This window comes from Danio rerio, chromosome 7, assembly GCF_049306965.1.
Source record: "Danio rerio strain Tuebingen ecotype United States chromosome 7, GRCz12tu, whole genome shotgun sequence".
NCBI classification, from domain to species: domain Eukaryota; kingdom Metazoa; phylum Chordata; class Actinopteri; order Cypriniformes; family Danionidae; genus Danio; species Danio rerio.
In genome coordinates this window covers 33,373,396-33,390,820 of record NC_133182.1, presented here as the reverse complement: position 1 = coordinate 33,390,820, position 17,425 = coordinate 33,373,396, and the positions used below count along the sequence as shown (strand labels likewise).

The window sequence follows — 17,425 nt, the reverse complement described above, 5'->3', positions numbered from 1 at the left end:
CATTTATATTCAAATTAGGCAGCACAATAGCAATGTTTAAACTTCAGAAGTGTTGAGAAATCAATATTTGGAACAATAACTGATTTTTTAATCACATTTATTCTGATAAACAGCTATACACTTTTCAAGTGGTTTAAAAATTAAACGCTGCTCTCTGTCTGAAATTCTACCTTCAGTTCTTCAAAACTCATAATAAACCAGGTAAACACCTCATTCTCTGTACGGGGAGGCACGTTTTCTAGCAGGTCAATGCCATTGACCACTCCACCCTTCTTCTCCTTCACGGGTGCCTTGAACACCAGCTTGTTGGGTCTGTTGTAGCCCTCTTTTAAGGACATGAGAACGGGGCCTGGGCGTGCAGATGAAGAAATTTTGGTGATTGGTTTCAGTCTTTTGTCTTTTCAAATATTGTCATTCTGAAAATAAGTTTAGCTCTTCACCTCGGTTGATGCCACTGAGCCACTCATCAGCAGACAGAGCCGGTTCTGTCCCAGGAGTCATGGGGTAAATGTCCTCCTGATACGTCTCCGACTGCAAAATAAGAGGGTTTTTAAGTGTTGAACAGGGTTGAGAATTATTTACTAGTTTAGAATCAAATGTTTTTGGCTATGTCTTTATATCCCGAAAATAGCCAGAAAAATAACAAATTGCTGTATATAAACAGGCATATTTTCTATGAACTGAAAAGCTGATTGATTTGATATGAATAAAAGTGTGAAGTTTGGTTTATATAAGTGGAGATTTATGATTTAGAGCTGATGAGAATTTTTATTTTTTTTTGAATATGCATCTTGAACCGAAATCTATCAACACAAATTGATAAAGTGCAACAAACAAGCCAGAAGCCTTAAACAGTCAGTCTTACCTTACATTTGTTACATTATGTGTGTAATTACATTAAGGTTATTCATTAATATTAGGCAGAAGTATGAAGTATTATGTCAGTCTCCAGAGGGTCACATAATGCACACTATTATTATCATGTTCATTGTAATAAGCCCTTTTAAGTTTGCTTCAGGATATGTAATTAGTGCACTGCGTGAACTCTGGATGAAAAGGTAACCCAATATCTTAGGGAAAATTATATTATATTATGTTAAAGTTGATTTAGGGTTGCCTAATTTTAATGTTTATGCTACAAATAAAGATAACCAGCAGTTGCTTTGGAAACAAGAAAAACATTTTTAATGCTTCCTAAATTTCAAGGTAGTTAAATATATAAAAAGAATATATATTGTGTGGTGAAATAAGCTGTCTCATTTCAGAGGCTGCATCCTCCGAAGGATGCAGACTTTAAAAGTGAGTACTGCGAAGTCCACACAGACCGAACAGAGCATTTTGAAATGAGACAAACTAGCCTAGAGCAGGGGTTCCCAAACTTTTCAGCCCGCGACCCCAAAAATAATCATATCAGTGGCTCGCGACCCCCATTTTTCAAGGTGGTTGTACTGTAAATATTGCATACACAACTATAGGCAAATATAAACATGAGCTTATTGACAACACAAAAATGCAACAGTCTATTAGCCATATAATGTTTTTTAAAGTCATTTATGGATTTAATTACATTTTGCTTTTAAAATTAAAGGCTGATGGCTGATTGTTATTTTTATGTTGTTGTTTCTTTAATGCAACTATTAACTATATTCTGTCAGTAATGAATAAAATATGGTAATTCTAATAGTTTAATAAAATTTATTTGAGTTTTGGATATCACCAAGCGACCCCTTGTCATTGTCCCGCGACTCCCCAGGGGGTCCCGACCCCCACTTTGAGAACCACTGGCCTAGAGGACAGATCTCATCACCAGGCAAAAGTAGCAGCTGCTGTTAATAAGCAGTAATAAAATTTAATCCAGAGTTTTCTTTTAAAAACGTCCTGCCGTTATCAGGGTGCAATGAATTTTGAGATGTTTGAGTTCGCGAAGGATCCACCGATTGTGCCCTTTATTCTTGGCGAAACGAAGGACGCATTTTGAGGCTGCATATGAGGAAATCTTTTAATTTTTTTTTTTTTGCGCCAAGACTTTGAATGCATTATTTTTTTTTTCTTCCCAATATTACAGAAAAACACAAGTCTATTTGTATTGTAGTTTATGCAATATATTCAACATAGCTTAACAATAAATTATTATATAAAGCAAGCAAATTAACAGATTAGTTCACTTCCAGAATGAACATTTCTTGACAATTTACTCACTTGCTTGTCATCCAAGAAATCAGTTTATTTCTTTTGTTTAGTCAAGAAGAAATTAACGTTCTAAAGAGAATTTTCTAGGATTTTTCTAGGATTTGTCTCCATAAGGGAGCACCTTTGTACGGCTCAATAATTTGAACTTCCAAATTATAGTTTCAATGCAGCTTTTATGGGCTCAAAATCATACGAGCCAAGAAATAAAGATCTTAACTATCTGTCTTTTCTCAAAATAAATCAATAAAATCATAAATCAATTGTATACTTTTTAGCTACTAAGCATTGTATACTTTTTAGCAAGTGCTAGATGTGCTTTAATGCTTAAAAAGTATAAAAAGTAAAATAAAAAGGTTTTGTTAGGTAAGATCTTTATTCCATGGTTGTTTAAAAACACTATATTCATTTTAGTAAATTGCCTTTAACTTGCTATTTGATGGAGCTCTTTGCTGTAAAGTTGCTTTGAAATTATATTGTACATATAAATTTGAATTAAAAATAATATTTTGAAGGGGTAAAAAATCTACCTAAACAATAAGTTAGTAAATAATTTGCTTCAAAAATAGGGTTAAGCATACTATTGAATGTGAATGTAACTGCTTCCATATTTAGAGCTCAACTTCTTGTAACTGCTGAATTCAATGGTTAGCTCTCCAACATCAGCTTTCTCAAATATCAAAAATATCAGAACTGTGTGCACTGAATTGGCACTAAATTTATTTTGTAGTGTTTTAAATTTGTGGTGTCATGAGGATTTGGTTTCTTTCACAGGGGTTTTAAAGTCCTCTGATAATAGGCCAAACTGTCAATGCCCATTTTGTACAGAGAACAAAACACACATGCTGTGACACACTTGGAGATTATTTATTAATTTACATGGCTCATCCCATTTCATTGAAGGACCAGTTACACCAGCAAAAAAAGGTGATATTGTCCTCTAAATGAACAACTTATAAATTCCTTTATTCCTCCAACCTGCCACGACTTCTAGCACAAATTTCTCTCATCCTTCAATCTCTCAATAATGCATTTAACTGTGACGGTGAGCAAATATCCTCATGCTTACCCTTCTAGGCACGATCATAGAGATGGGCTCAATCAGGCCCTTTAGAGTCACCAACTTATAAAACCTGAAGACTTCACATGCTCCTACATCCAGTCCATGCTTCGGCATCACTCCTGTCCAAACACACATGTGACAGAAGAACATGTGATTAGCTAAACATGATAATTACTTAATATATTATTTATAATAATTATAAGTATAATTATCTAATTATCAGTATACAATTTTATTTATTGACATTCCCCAAAACTCTATTAAGAGCATATCCAAAAGATAGCATATCCAAATGTGACCTTGGACCACAAAAAAAAAAAAAAATCATAATTATTTAATTTGAGATTTAATAAATAAATAAGCTATCTGTTGATGTTTCAATGTTTGGTATAGGACAATATCATACAAATATTAAAAAATATGATATATGAAGGTTAAAATAAACTCTAAATTTTAAGAAAATTACCTTGAAAGTTGTACAAATTAAGTTCTTAGCAAAGCACGTTACTGATCAAAAATTCAGTTTCTCTATATATACAATAGGAAATTTACCAAATGTATTTATGGAAATTATCTTTTAAACAAAAACAGGTCTTACATAGTGAAACTATCTGTCTTTTTCTTAAAACAAACAAACAAACAAATAAATAAATAAATAAATTTTATACTTTTTATCCACAAAAGCTTGGATCCCAGAGCAAGTGCTAGAAATCTTATGATGAAAAAGTATAAACACACACACACACACACCCACATATAGACTGTTGGGAATGTGGAAAATTAAAATATTAAATTATCTATATTTTTGGCATAAAAGAAAATTGTATAACTGACTCATGCACTGTATTTTGACTATTACCACAAATATGCATGTGCAACTTATAAGGGTAACAAATATGGTATATAGCACAAAATTTTGGTGATACACGTCTCACAAAAACATTCTAAACATGTTTTTGAGGTAAACAATTAAGCATTATCAAGGGGATAACTAGCAAAAACATATTTAAAGGGATGGTTCATGAAAAACAAAACTCACCATTTACTCATTTGTTCCTAACCTTTCTTCTGCTGAACACAAAACAAGTTATTTTGAAGAAAGTTGGTAACTAAAAATACTGACCTTCATAGCAAAACAAATACTGAAAATCAGTGGGGTCCATCAACCTGTTACCAACATTCCTCAAAATTTCTGCTCAACACAAGAAAGAATCTCAAATTGGTTTGGAGGGTGATTAAATGATGACAGAAGATTATACATTTTTGAGAAATTAAAATAAACCTTAAGGCCACTAAATCCAATGCGGGTCATTGTGATCAACTTAATTTTGAAAAGACAGCCAGTGTTGTGTGATTATTAAAGGATGTAGTTTTACCTAGGCCTTTTTGTGGTGCAGGGGACCTGAACTCCATGAGGTACTGCAGGTAGGGTTTCTCCAGTGTGACCTCATAGTACCGGATGTTCCCATCACCCTACAATTACACTGTTTCAGTCAGTTACAGACAATGACGGTGAGATTCAGTCTGTTTAAGGAACTCAACAATATTAAGCATAGGCACCAATGTGGATTTTAATGTTTACCTGTGATACAATGAATACGGCATATATTTTCTGATATACAATATTCTTCCACAGTTAGGGGTTTTAACAATCATATATATATTTTTTAGAAATGTATTATTCAGTTTAAAGAAATATTAACCTTACCTAAAAAGACTGGTGGACACAATGTTTTCAGTGCAAGTCTATTCTTGGTTTAATTTTAGAGACCGCCACTTAGAGATCATTCTCAATGATCAGTTGTGGCCTGTATATTTATTTTTAATGTGTTTAATTGCCAGAAAAGTGTCAGAAAAGTTAACCTGGTGTTATAAAATCAAACTGCTGCAGCCGACGCTATCGCTGTGTTGTTAATCGAACGTAAACACACCAATCTTTTAAATAATAATTGAAAGGGTGATAGCTTTTCATTTGCATGATGCTGATCTTTATGTAACTATTAACTACTAGTTTAATTAACTATTAGTTTTATGAATAGAATGTGGTAATTCTAATAATTTAATCAAATTTATTTGACTTTTGGAATGCACCAAGAGACCCCGTCATTGTCCCACGACCCCCACTTTGGGAACCACTGATTTAGCAGATGCTTTTATCCAAAGTGATTTACAAATTAAAAGAATACAAGTAATAAAAACAACAAAAAAACAAAAAAATGATAATATATGATACATGATTAGTCTAATACATAATTAAATTTTTTCCATTAATTATATTTTTAACAATTAACAAACATTAAAAGCATATAAGAATCCTTATGAGTTAGAAGTAATGTGTACCTTGCCTGCTAAGTACAACATGTGTGTGTCTGCATCATAGAAAGGGAAAAGTAGTCCAGAAAGACCATCAATCTCCTCTTCAATGATCGGCATGGACAGATCCTCCTGAAGTCAAAGATAACATCAGATAACACTGTACCAATATTTGCAGATTTTTAAAAATCTTTTTAAAATAAAAAATAACCAATTAACAAATTGACGATATAAGAAAAAAAAATTAACAATGCGTTAAGAGCAAAGCAACCAGCGTCTTAACCCACATTCTCTTTCCACTGCAGTTAAGAGTAAGTGTTTAGCTACAATTTCAAACAACAATGAATGTGATTATCACACAATAATTACAGGGAGCATGCTGAGAAGAAAACATAATGACTTTCAGTGGGTAATCTTTAGGGCAATGCATGCAGACATCAGGGACTGTGTATTTCTGGATGAGTTTTGGGAATTAATCAGACAGAAGCATCCACACATTTGTTTTTCTGTCATCTGTTGGCTTCATCTGTCATTATGTTAAAAAATAATGATTTTTTAAACTTTATATTCTCTCATTCTTGACCCTGACCAAAACATTGCAGCATTAACATATTGCTTGTGTTTATTAATTTGCTCCCAGTGACCATTGGCTGGTCCTACATCATCAGTGATTTTAGGTTGCATTGCCCTTGTGAGGACATTTGATCAGGTCAAAGCCTGACCCAAGGACCACCTAGCAAGCATGTTTTGCTTTTAAAAGATGTCTAATAGATGTCTAAACATAGTCGTCTTAGCAAAAACAATGCTAAATTTGAGCTGTCAGTTAAAATCTAATAGCTGTCCAAGAATAGGCCAAAACTAGACTAGTCATCAAATAATGAGAAATGAATGACAACACATATAAAGTCTGTCTAATCTGTCTATTTGATGACTAATCTAGTTTTGGGCTATTCTTAGATGTCTATTAGATTTTCACTGACAGCCCAAGTTTAGCCTTGTTTTAGCCAAGCTGTCTGTGTTTAGATGTCTATTAGACCTCTATTAAACACCAAATTGTTTGCTGGGCACCCTTCACAACCCCCCACCACCTCCAGCTCCAACCACACACACACACACATACACAGAGGTTGTTCTCACCTGGTCCCAGAGAGCAATCTGGCGTGTGTTCCAGCGAGACACACCTGTCGTTAGGAGTCGTTTTATGTTGCCTAGGAACACAACACGATTCACTTTGTGGTTTTTAAAGTTGGCCTCCTGCTTGACAATATAAAACAAAACCAAGAAAAACAATCAGTTCTACCAGCAGTTTTCTCAATAGTCCATTTACAAAGGTGCATAAAAAGGAAGGTTATTCTTTAAAATATCTACATGATGTTTGATATCTTTCATCTGGATGTCTCTAAATAATAAATGATTAAACCAGGCTCCCTGTAAAAGTACAGTATTTCATCTTCTGTGTATGGATTTCTAGACTATACACTATTATACACTTCATTTTTGTAGACATTATAAATTTTAAGCATAGTCTATAATAATAGTTTCTCATGCTCACTAAAGTTAGATTTATTTGATAGAAAATAACGTAAATTAAGTATTAATGTTGGGAATACACTAATATAAGTTTCAGATTCAAAAATTTTCATTGTAATTCAGACTTGATTATGTTGTGTATTTGTCACAGTATTATTTTGATATTCATTCATTTTCCTTCGGCTTAGTCATTTCATTCATCAGGGTTTACCACAGTGGAATGAACCGCCAACTAATCCAGCACATGTTTTATACAGCGGATGTCCTTCAAGCTGAAACCCAGAAATGGGAAACACCCATCCACACTCATCCACACACATACACGTTGGCCAATTTAGTTTATTTAACTCACCTATAGTGCATGCCTTTGGACTATGAGGGAAACCGGAGCACCCAGAGAAAACCCAAGCAAACACGAGAAGAACATGCAAACTCTACTCAGTAATGCCAACTGACCCAGCCGAAACTCCAACCAGCGACCTCACTTCTTGCAGTGAGGCAACAGCACTAACCATCGTTTCACTCATTTTGACATTAATGAGTGTTTTTTTAAGTGTTACCATAATTTGTGGTTGCGATCTTCTTTTGTAGATAATGGGAGCTCTGTCTACTGTCTGACCTTCAACGTTTACTGGCTAACCCAGTGGGGTTTAACTTTAGGTCAGCTGGTGGTCATTATTTCTCCTTTCATTGTCACCCAGTACTACGGCTATAGGATACACCTTCCATATTGGTTGTTTTTAAGAAATAAAAAGCATTATATTGGTTACAATAATTATTGAAATAATGATCCGATAATATATGCTTGCTTCATTTCTAATGGGAACTTTTTCAAATTTCTCTCTGTGTTTATTGTTGCTGGGTTTAATTTATTTATTTTAATATATGGTATTTATTTAATGTGATGGCAAAGCTGAATTTTCATGAATCATTAAACTAATCTTCAGTGCCACACAAAAACCATTCTGAACATTATTAAATCAATGAAATATGCTAATTGTGCTGCTTAAATGTTCCAACAGGTTTCACGGATAAACAGACAGTTCAGCTGAAAAGGATTTATCTGAAAATAAAGTCTTTTGTAACATGATCAGTATCTTTACAGTTACTTTCACTTTTACTGTTCCTTTTAACCCATTTATCTATTTTAATCCATTAAATCCTTGATTTATATGATGAAATAGTGTGTAGCATCAATTATAAAGCTAAGGCTTTGTTTATTTAACAACTGTGTACTAAAAGCTATTGCATCTTTTAAAAGCTTTGCACACAGACAATAACGTCAGGACCTGACACAGATCTGTGAAAAATGGATAAGACACAGCATCACATATGCTAAGCCAACAACTGGCAATTTCAGGCAATGTTTCAAGAAGCATAAACTGTGGTCTGAAGCATATATACTGAGCACATAATATCCATATTTTGTAGTTTACACACAGAAAATTTAAAGTTTTGCTTTAAATAAAAACTACACTTTGAAACCCATTTTTAAAAGTTTGCATTTTCAGGCATGACATTAAAATATGTCAAATGTTTCTAATTGAAAACCCCTAAGAAAGAGGGCATAAGCGTGTCTGTGTAAATGAGTGTTTAAATGTGTGTATTGTAAGGCTGAACGCACCTGCAGAACTCTGCCTGAGCGTGGCTCAATGACACGAAGTTTCTTGTCTTTGCAGCTGGTGGCCAGCAAGCTGCCCTCTGTGTTAAATGACATACACAGAATCACATCTGAGTGGCAGTCGATCATTTTCACTGGCTCTCCGATCTCAAGATTCCAAATCAGGATCTACAGGGTGAGAAAAAGCACAACCTCTGATACATTCTTAGACAGTTTTATTTCTGAACGCTGCAATGTCGTGTTCACATTGTGGACAATCAGAATCAGCTTTCACAAACACATTAAAAAGTGATCCATTTCTTTACTTAAATAGATTAATAGAAATATACCTCATCATTTATTCCTCTTGATGAGGTTTTAAACCTTAATGAGTTTCTTTTTTTCTGTTATAATACTGGCACCCATCGACTTTTATAGTAGAAAAAAATACTAGGAAGACAATGAGTGGCATTAACCTACATGTTTTAAAATAACTTATTTTTTGTTCAACAGAACAAAGAAACTTAAATGGCCTTAAAACAAGTGTAGGGTGAGTAAATAATGACAGATTTCTTTGTCAACTACACTTTAAAAAAAACAATAATTAAATTGAGAATCTGTTAAATTGAGGTTTAAAATTATGCAGATTCTTTAATTACATAATAATTTTAACGCAGTGGGTTTACTCACTTTTTTAATGATCTAACATATCTAGGATGTTTTAATTTTATAGCTCATATCAGTAAGTTTAAGTTGATCAGATTGTGTCACACAAATTGTCCTTACCTTGTAGTCATAGCCAGCACTAAAGAGAATCCCGCTAGTGGTTGGATGCCACTCGATGAGGCCCACACGCCTGCTGTGGCCATAGAGTTCTAATACAGACTCTGTCAAACTCCTTGTCAGTCCACTGTCAGGAATCTCCCATATTCGCACCTGACGCAAACAAAACACTTTTTAGTCATACACCCCCCCATGTAACATGAAGATCCTTTCAGACTCTATTGTGGGGCAGTGTTGAGAATAGTTTGAACAGGTTACAGACTACGTGTCATTGAAATTGTATTGAGTAATGTAACTATATTTTCCATACTTTATTTGCTAACTTTTCTAAATTCCTAACAGGTTTTCACCCCTTAATTATATTTAAACATTTTAATCAGTAGAACAAAACACTGATTACTGGACTCACTCACTGATAACAACACTGATTACTAGACCTTTAAAATCCTTCACTCCTTAAATTATATTTTAAATTACAGCAGCAACAAAGCCTTTTCAAAGACTTTTCAAAATCATGTCTTTGCACAAATATATAAGAAAACAGAGATTTTTAACAATGCATTGAGGAAAAACATTTCATATAAAAAATAAAGCATACACACAATGCCATATAGAAAATATATATATTTTTTATCTGTCCTATTCCGTGTCCTAAAACATTTGCATTTCATTTTCACTCATTTTCTTGTCGGCTTAGTCCCTTTATTAATGAATGAACCGCCAACTTATCCAGCATGTTTTTACACAGCAGATGCCTTTCCAGCCACAACCCATACCTGGGAAACATCCATACACACTCATTCACACACAAACACACTAAAGACAACTTAGCCTAAACCCAATTCACAGCATCACCCGCATTTAATTTTAAAGCAGTCAAATGCAATTCAAAAAATAAATAAGTGTGTGTTTTTCTTGTGCAATTTATTAAACATTTTAAATGTTGCACAAACTGTTATATGCAACCTTACGTAACTATTACATTTAACTACTCCACAACATATCAGGTTTGTTCTATTTACGGTGTAAAACTTCACAAGTAGTTTTAGCACTCTTAAAAGACAAATACAATGTTATACAATCAAGCAACATATACTGACTCTATAGTGACATTATGACTGGACAGGCCACTGAGAAACAAGTACTCCAGAGAGCCATTTAATCCTATTAATTTTTGTCAATAAATAACAATACAACATTGCATTATGCTCTGTTCAGCATGTGCATCAGGATAGTTTACATTTACTGAAAAATTAATTATAAAAAAACACAAAAAATGGAATATAAATATGATTATAAAGTAAATTTATGTTTTTAAATTTTGTTAAATTAACATGAATTGAGATAAAAAATGCTTCAGTAGCAGGAAATGTAGTGGAACTTTCTATTTAAGAGATATTTTTAAAGAGTCTGTTTTACAAACTAATGTTTCAGACATGTTTAATTTATTTTAGATTAGATTGAATCATTGGAGGGCATAACGGTGGCTCAGTGGGGAGCATGGTCACCTCCCAGCAAGATGGTCGCTGGTTCGAGCACCGGCTGGGTCAGTTCTCATTTCTGTGTGGACTTTGTATGTTTTCCCCGTGATCGCGTGGGTTTTCTCTGGGTGCTCCAGTTTCCTCCACAAGTCAAAAGACATGCGATATAGGTGAATTGGTTAAGCTAAATTCTCTGTAGGGTAAGTGTGTATGGGTATTTTCCGGTGATGGGTTGCAGCTGGAAGGGCATCCGCTGCATAAAAAATATGCTAGATAAGTTCATTCCACTATGGCAACCCCAAAATAATAAAGAGACTAAGCCGAAAAGAAAATGATTGAATGAATGAATAAATTAATCATTTGAGCATTGTCTTGATTTTGCTCTTCGCAAATACTCACAGATGAGTCCTCTGAACAAGATGCGATTATGTTGTCGTGGAAAGGATTCCATTTGATGTCCAGCACATTTCCTTGGTGACCACATACCTTTGGATAGTGAGGGTCGATACGGCCAAACTGCAGGAAACAAGTACAAGATAGTTATCTTATTTATTTTTACTGTGACTAAGTATACAAACAGAACTATGTATGGATGTACAGTAAGAACAAACAATGTAACTTCCACAAATACAGTACAAATACCACAAATTCCACAAATACTACTGTAATACACACAATTGTCCACAGTATGGCGCTACATAACCACAGTCATCCATTCAATAGTAGACAGAACATTAGACATGATGCTATGAATGTTTGATGTCACTTTAGTCCATTGACCTCTTTCTAAGGTCCTTTGGGATTTGTAGTTCAGGTCATGCATGAGTGGGCTGCTTAAGAAAGGCTCTTCATCTATAGCTCAATGCATAGAGATAACACTGTAATATAAGAATGAAGACATCAGTTGAAGACGATCCAGAAAATCTAAAAGCACCTCACATACCGGCCTGCATCTGGCTTATTGGTTGCATTTATTACAACAATGATGCACATTATCTCTGCCCTTCTGTGCTTTTTCTCCTAGATTAGCATGATGAAAATTATGGCTGTGATTTTTTCTGTGTTGGATTATTGAATTCAATTAGCACAGCAACCGCTTAAGGGGCGTTCATTTAATAGAGTTTTCATGGGTAAGAAAGTGTCTTGATTTCCCACAGGATATCAAAACTTACTAAAACAACATGAACGATTAGAAAATGTCAAAGCCTTTGCTACTACTACTGGTAGCTACTTTTTGTTGTTCAAATGTTTTCTTACATGTGAGGATTTCTGATTTGGTTAGGATGTGCAGCTTTGAATGTGTGCTTATTATGCAAACAGATAAAACTTGATTCACATGTTGCTTGTCTTTGCTTTTTGTAGTAAAATGTGTGCTATAAAATCAAACTGTAACTTTGGGTATTAAGTACCTCACCCCCATTAAAAATAAAAAATATTAGAACTAAAAATACCACATGAAGTATAAAATATAATGATATATTATTATTATTATTATTATTATTATTATTAGGGATGTCCAGATCTGATCAGAATTAGAAATTACCTCCTGATCAGGACTCGAATATATATATATATATGACCAATATCACACGAGTAGCAGTGCAATATGGCTTTATATCGGCACTGGTGGGAGGCGTGTGTTGCGGCCTAGTGCCTTAGTCCCCCCACCAGTGCCGATATACAGCCATATCGCACTGCTACAAGTGTGATATTGCGTTTATACAACAGTTTGACGGCATAATTGTGTTTATAAAAACAAAATCAAACATGGAGAGTCTCAAAAACCCTTTTGTATGAGGAACTACTTTCTTCCACATTGGATTCAAACCATAAGCTGACAGTTGAGCAAGCTGAGCAAGCATCTTTTAAACTTTAGATCTGTAGTGTCTGCTTGTTGCTGGCTGTATGTGGGCGGAGTAATACACAAAGGGTAAAGAGGCTGTACGGGTGCTGATATTACTTAAATATATCACGGCTATCAGCCAATCAGATTCGAGAACCAGACAGAACTGTTGTATAAATAAGATCTCATTGACATTAGTAAATGCATAAAGCATAATGCATAGTTAGTTAGCATAAAGTAATATGAACTATTTATTTTTACAGTATCTACAGGTAAAACATTTAATGATCTAATTGTATTTACATGCGTCAAATTTCCATCATGACAACTAATTAGCAAAAATTATAAGGCAAATTTGTTTTTGATGATGATTTTATATGCTCAAATGCTCAAACTAGGCATTGTATTTTCATGGCATTGTAATTACTGATTTTCTTTATCACAGTATACAACATTATCATGGTATTTGAATAAATTACAAAAGAGACTGAAAAGACAGGCAAACTTCCGTTTAATGGTTTTCAAATAACAAAACAAATCCAAAACTATATATGAAGAGTACAGATGCAAAAAAAGTGCCATCTGAAATTTCCATTGAAAAGTAGCATTTTCTGAGACTCCTATGTTTATGTTGAGTTATTTCATTTTAAAGACCTCCAAAAGAGTGTACTCTTTGCCATAAACTTAAAATTACTGAACCCACACACAGAAGCCTGATAAAAACGTCATTTTTAAAGGATGTTTCAAATATATATATATATATATATATAAATATATAAATATATAATATAAATATATATATTTAGAAACGGCTAATAATAATGACCTTAAAATAAAAAAGTGAAATCTACTATTTCAACCGAACTAAAATGAATAATACTTTCTACAGAAAAAAAGGAAATACTGTGAAGATGTCCTTGTTTTGTTAAATATCAGGAAATATTTCAAAACAAAGACAAGTTTAATACCAAAAAATATTTTTAGACTGGTTATACTTTGAACAACTTGTATAAAGAGTGCTCTGAAAATAATAAAAAAATTTCAAAGACAAAATAATTCAATGTTTAGAAGAGTACACAATAACAATATTATCTATATTCATTACTCATTATTATATATACAATCTATTGTGGTAATGAATATGTAAAATATTGCTATAAACGGAGGGAAAATTAGGCATAAAAAGCAAAAGCATCTCATACATATAGCTTTTGTGCCTAATTTTCCCTCTGTTTGCCAGTTGCCTCTCTCTAATTATCTCTCATTTCGATTCCTGTGTGGTGTTATTTTGCACGTAAGACCGTTACAGATTCATGTGTAGGAGTGTGTTGGCGGCGGGCGGTTGTTGACACAGATGTGTTAGCTGCAGATCAGGCCGAGTAGTCGCTGTCTGAGTTTTTAGTCTGAGACAAAAGGAGATCATACATTTAGCCACTCCTCCTATTGTGAGCAGCACAATGATGCTCGACTACAGCCATGTGATTACACTAATTATGATGTCAGAGGATGTGCCTACAGTCTAGACTGGCATATAGCTCTCATAGAGCACACTAGAATTTTTTTTTTTAATAAACACATCTGACATCCTAAACAGAGAGACTATAAGGCATTTCTGAGACACTTTTTTATTAAATGACTAAATAAGTCAACCTATTATTAGTATTGACAATGCAAAGAGTAGTCTGTGAAATCATTTCAGTTAAATCAATTCCTAGCTATATTGAGGTTCAGATACAATAAGATGCTATTATGATAGTTTTTATTGTAAAAATCCTAGCTCACACAGTTACATAATTTTAAATGTACACTTTGGGACCACAGGCTTTAATTTTTTATGATTTAATAAATGCATAATTATTAACACATCATATCCCCCCAAACTGAAATGTCTTGCAGAAATTTGTTCTAATTCCATTTAATTTCTTTCAGAAATACTGTATATACATATTAAATCCATTTAAAATACTCATATTTTCATACCAACAAACTTATAATGTTTCAAATAACCTATGGCAATAATATGGTTGAAATAATGCCCTAAGCCTTCTTTCAGTTTGCAAAACAAAGTTTGAACAGTTGAACAGAAGTGTCTACTGTGGTCTGTTAAAGTTTTTCTAGTTTGCTAAAATTCATTTAGAATAACATGATCAAGAAGTCACCCTTTCCTGATCAAAAAGTCACCCTTTTAAAATAAAAAACATCCCTGTCATTCAACAGCCTGTAATATCTTTAAATTATACCCTAAAGACTCAGGTGCTGCAGTTTATTGCTCTTAAATATTTGATCATTTCATCTTTTTATTATACGGCAATTTACTAAACCACAAATTTGTTATTCAAAGACCCTCTGATCCTTATACTGTATGTCTGACAAGATTTTCTGCTAAATTGCTATCACAATGAATTACATTTTAGTGGGTTTGGTATATCACAATTAATATATATATATATATATATATATATATATATATATATATATATATATATATATATATATATATATATATATATATATATATATATATATATATATATATATATATATATATATAGTTTTTTTTTTTTTTTGCCTTAGAAAGAAATTAAACTGAACAAAATAAAAAACGTTTTTTCCAAACAATGAACTGTAATCAGTGTTGATTTCTATAGTTAAAATGTTTGAATATAATTAGGTGGTGAAAACCTGTTTCGGATTTTGAAAAGTAATCAAAAACAATGCAATTATTAATAATGAATGAAGATTGGTAGAGTCCATTTAATAATATTTTGTAGTAGATTTCAAGTGACACCACAGATTTACATTAGATTTACACTCATTACAAAACTGACATGACTGGCCTATTTTCTAAAGTCTGTTCAAAATTATCTAATACCAAGCGTAAAATTTTCCATGGTTGAGGAACAAAATTCTCAAAAAAAGGGCATTTCAGTTCTTTGAGCTTACTGTATGCTAAGCGAGGCATTATAAAAAAGGGTGTGGGTCTAGTAAAAAGCACTTTTGGCTATGCTAAAGTAGTTTAAACTGGTTGGCAGTTTCCTATCAGTGTTGCCAGACAGCCCAACTCCCTTTTATATGTGTGCGTATGTGCGTGCGTGTGTGTATCTGCTCGAGTCTTTCCGAGGGGAGCTCTGCATTATTTTAAGAATCGTGAAATCATCCCAAAGCATTACAGCACCAGCTAACCCATTATTATTCACAGACGCTTCAGTCAATAGCAGCTTAGCAGGTCAAGGAAAAGATCGGTTTCATTTTTAAACGGTTAAACAGTTAATGATGACATCATCGCGAATACCACAGTCTTCTATTCATACTCTTTTTTTCTCTCTCTCTTTCCTTGGGCCATTTCATCGTGGTTTCTGAATGCAGTTTCCATCCTACAACTGAAGCTTCTTTGTCATATGAGGAATTCTTTTTGAAAAGCCAAAACTCTGCCGCCATTGTATCACTGCCATGTGTCTGAATTTCAAATGTACTATGAGAATCTCTGATTATTTATCGTGCAACGGTCCATGTAAGATACAATTCATTTTGTATTAATGCCTTGTTTAAAGCATTACAAAAATGAAATGAGCTATGTACCACAGCAAAATAAAAAAAACTACACTGCGCAAGAACAATTCCCAAATAAAGACTTAAAATTAATGTATTGAACTTCCGTACATTTCCCAGTGATGGGTTGCAGCTGGAAGGCCATTCTTTCCATAAAACATATGCTGGATAAGTTGGCGGTTGATTCCGCGGTGGCAACCCCAGATTAACAAAGGGGCTAACCCAAAAAGAAAATGAATGCATGAATGAACTTTTATCAAATAGCTTCACGGTTATTTCTAAGACAGTTTTCAGTGATGGTGAGAGAGAACTTCCCATTATTACAGTAAGCATGGAAACTTTGCAGGGAGCTGTCAATGCCAGAATGCCAGAGACTCAAGGGAGATGAAGGATGAAAAAGTAGGGGGAAAAAACAGAACTCCACGTGGTGTCTAGATAAAAACATACGCGGAAGTAAAAGGGGCTGAAGTCTTTTTCATGGCCTGAGAGCCCAGTTGGAGTCACAAACGCTGAGGAATGAGCACATTAAGAGTACAAAGCTGGCCTTCTGCATCACACATTAACTGGGTGACTCTCAAAGTTCAATACAAAAGTGCTATTGATAGTTTATCCAAGTTGGCTGAGACCGTGACTGAGGGTCTGCTGGCCCACTGGGCAGCGTAGCATGACCGGATGAGCTCAAGAGGAGGGACAGAAGAACAGACAGAATGCAAAGAGGAGATGACTAGAGGGAAAGATGGGACATCAGAGTCAAAATCTCATTGTCACGCCAATGATAAATGCCGTATCTGTCTTTTTTTCTGTCTGGGCTATATTTGTGCAGTTTTGCCACTTGCTGTTGTGCATTGGCGTTAGAATTTTGAGACAAACTTAAATTCATAAACTTCTAAGCTAACAGGAAATATTCTCAGAACTCTGGCCAAAGGTCCCGTTATGTTTTATTCATTCATTCATTCATTTTCTTTTCGGCTATATTCAACTATATGATTTCTTTGGACTTGTGGGGGAAACCAGAGCACCCGGAGGAAACCCATGTGGATATGAAAAATATGAAAAATGCTGGAAGTTAACTTACT

General features: G+C 33.9%; 1 protein-coding gene across 2 annotated transcripts in view; it reads right to left on the bottom strand.

Annotated features, from left to right (window-relative positions):
* The window catches only part of coro2ba (coronin, actin binding protein, 2Ba), a 72,618-nt gene that overhangs the window by 6,102 nt on the left and 49,091 nt on the right, over window positions 1–17,425 (bottom strand). For both annotated transcript variants that reach the window (XM_683629.8, XM_073908721.1), the window contains exons 3-11: window positions 11,357–11,473; window positions 9,480–9,629; window positions 8,718–8,882; window positions 6,701–6,817; window positions 5,591–5,695; window positions 4,627–4,723; window positions 3,257–3,369; window positions 441–531; window positions 210–349 (exon numbers count right to left, since the gene is read on the bottom strand). In XM_683629.8, coding sequence (XP_688721.4) covers window positions 210–349; window positions 441–531; window positions 3,257–3,369; window positions 4,627–4,723; window positions 5,591–5,695; window positions 6,701–6,817; window positions 8,718–8,882; window positions 9,480–9,629; window positions 11,357–11,473 — 1,095 coding nt within the window. The remainder of the gene's footprint in view (window positions 1–209; window positions 350–440; window positions 532–3,256; window positions 3,370–4,626; window positions 4,724–5,590; window positions 5,696–6,700; window positions 6,818–8,717; window positions 8,883–9,479; window positions 9,630–11,356; window positions 11,474–17,425) is intronic.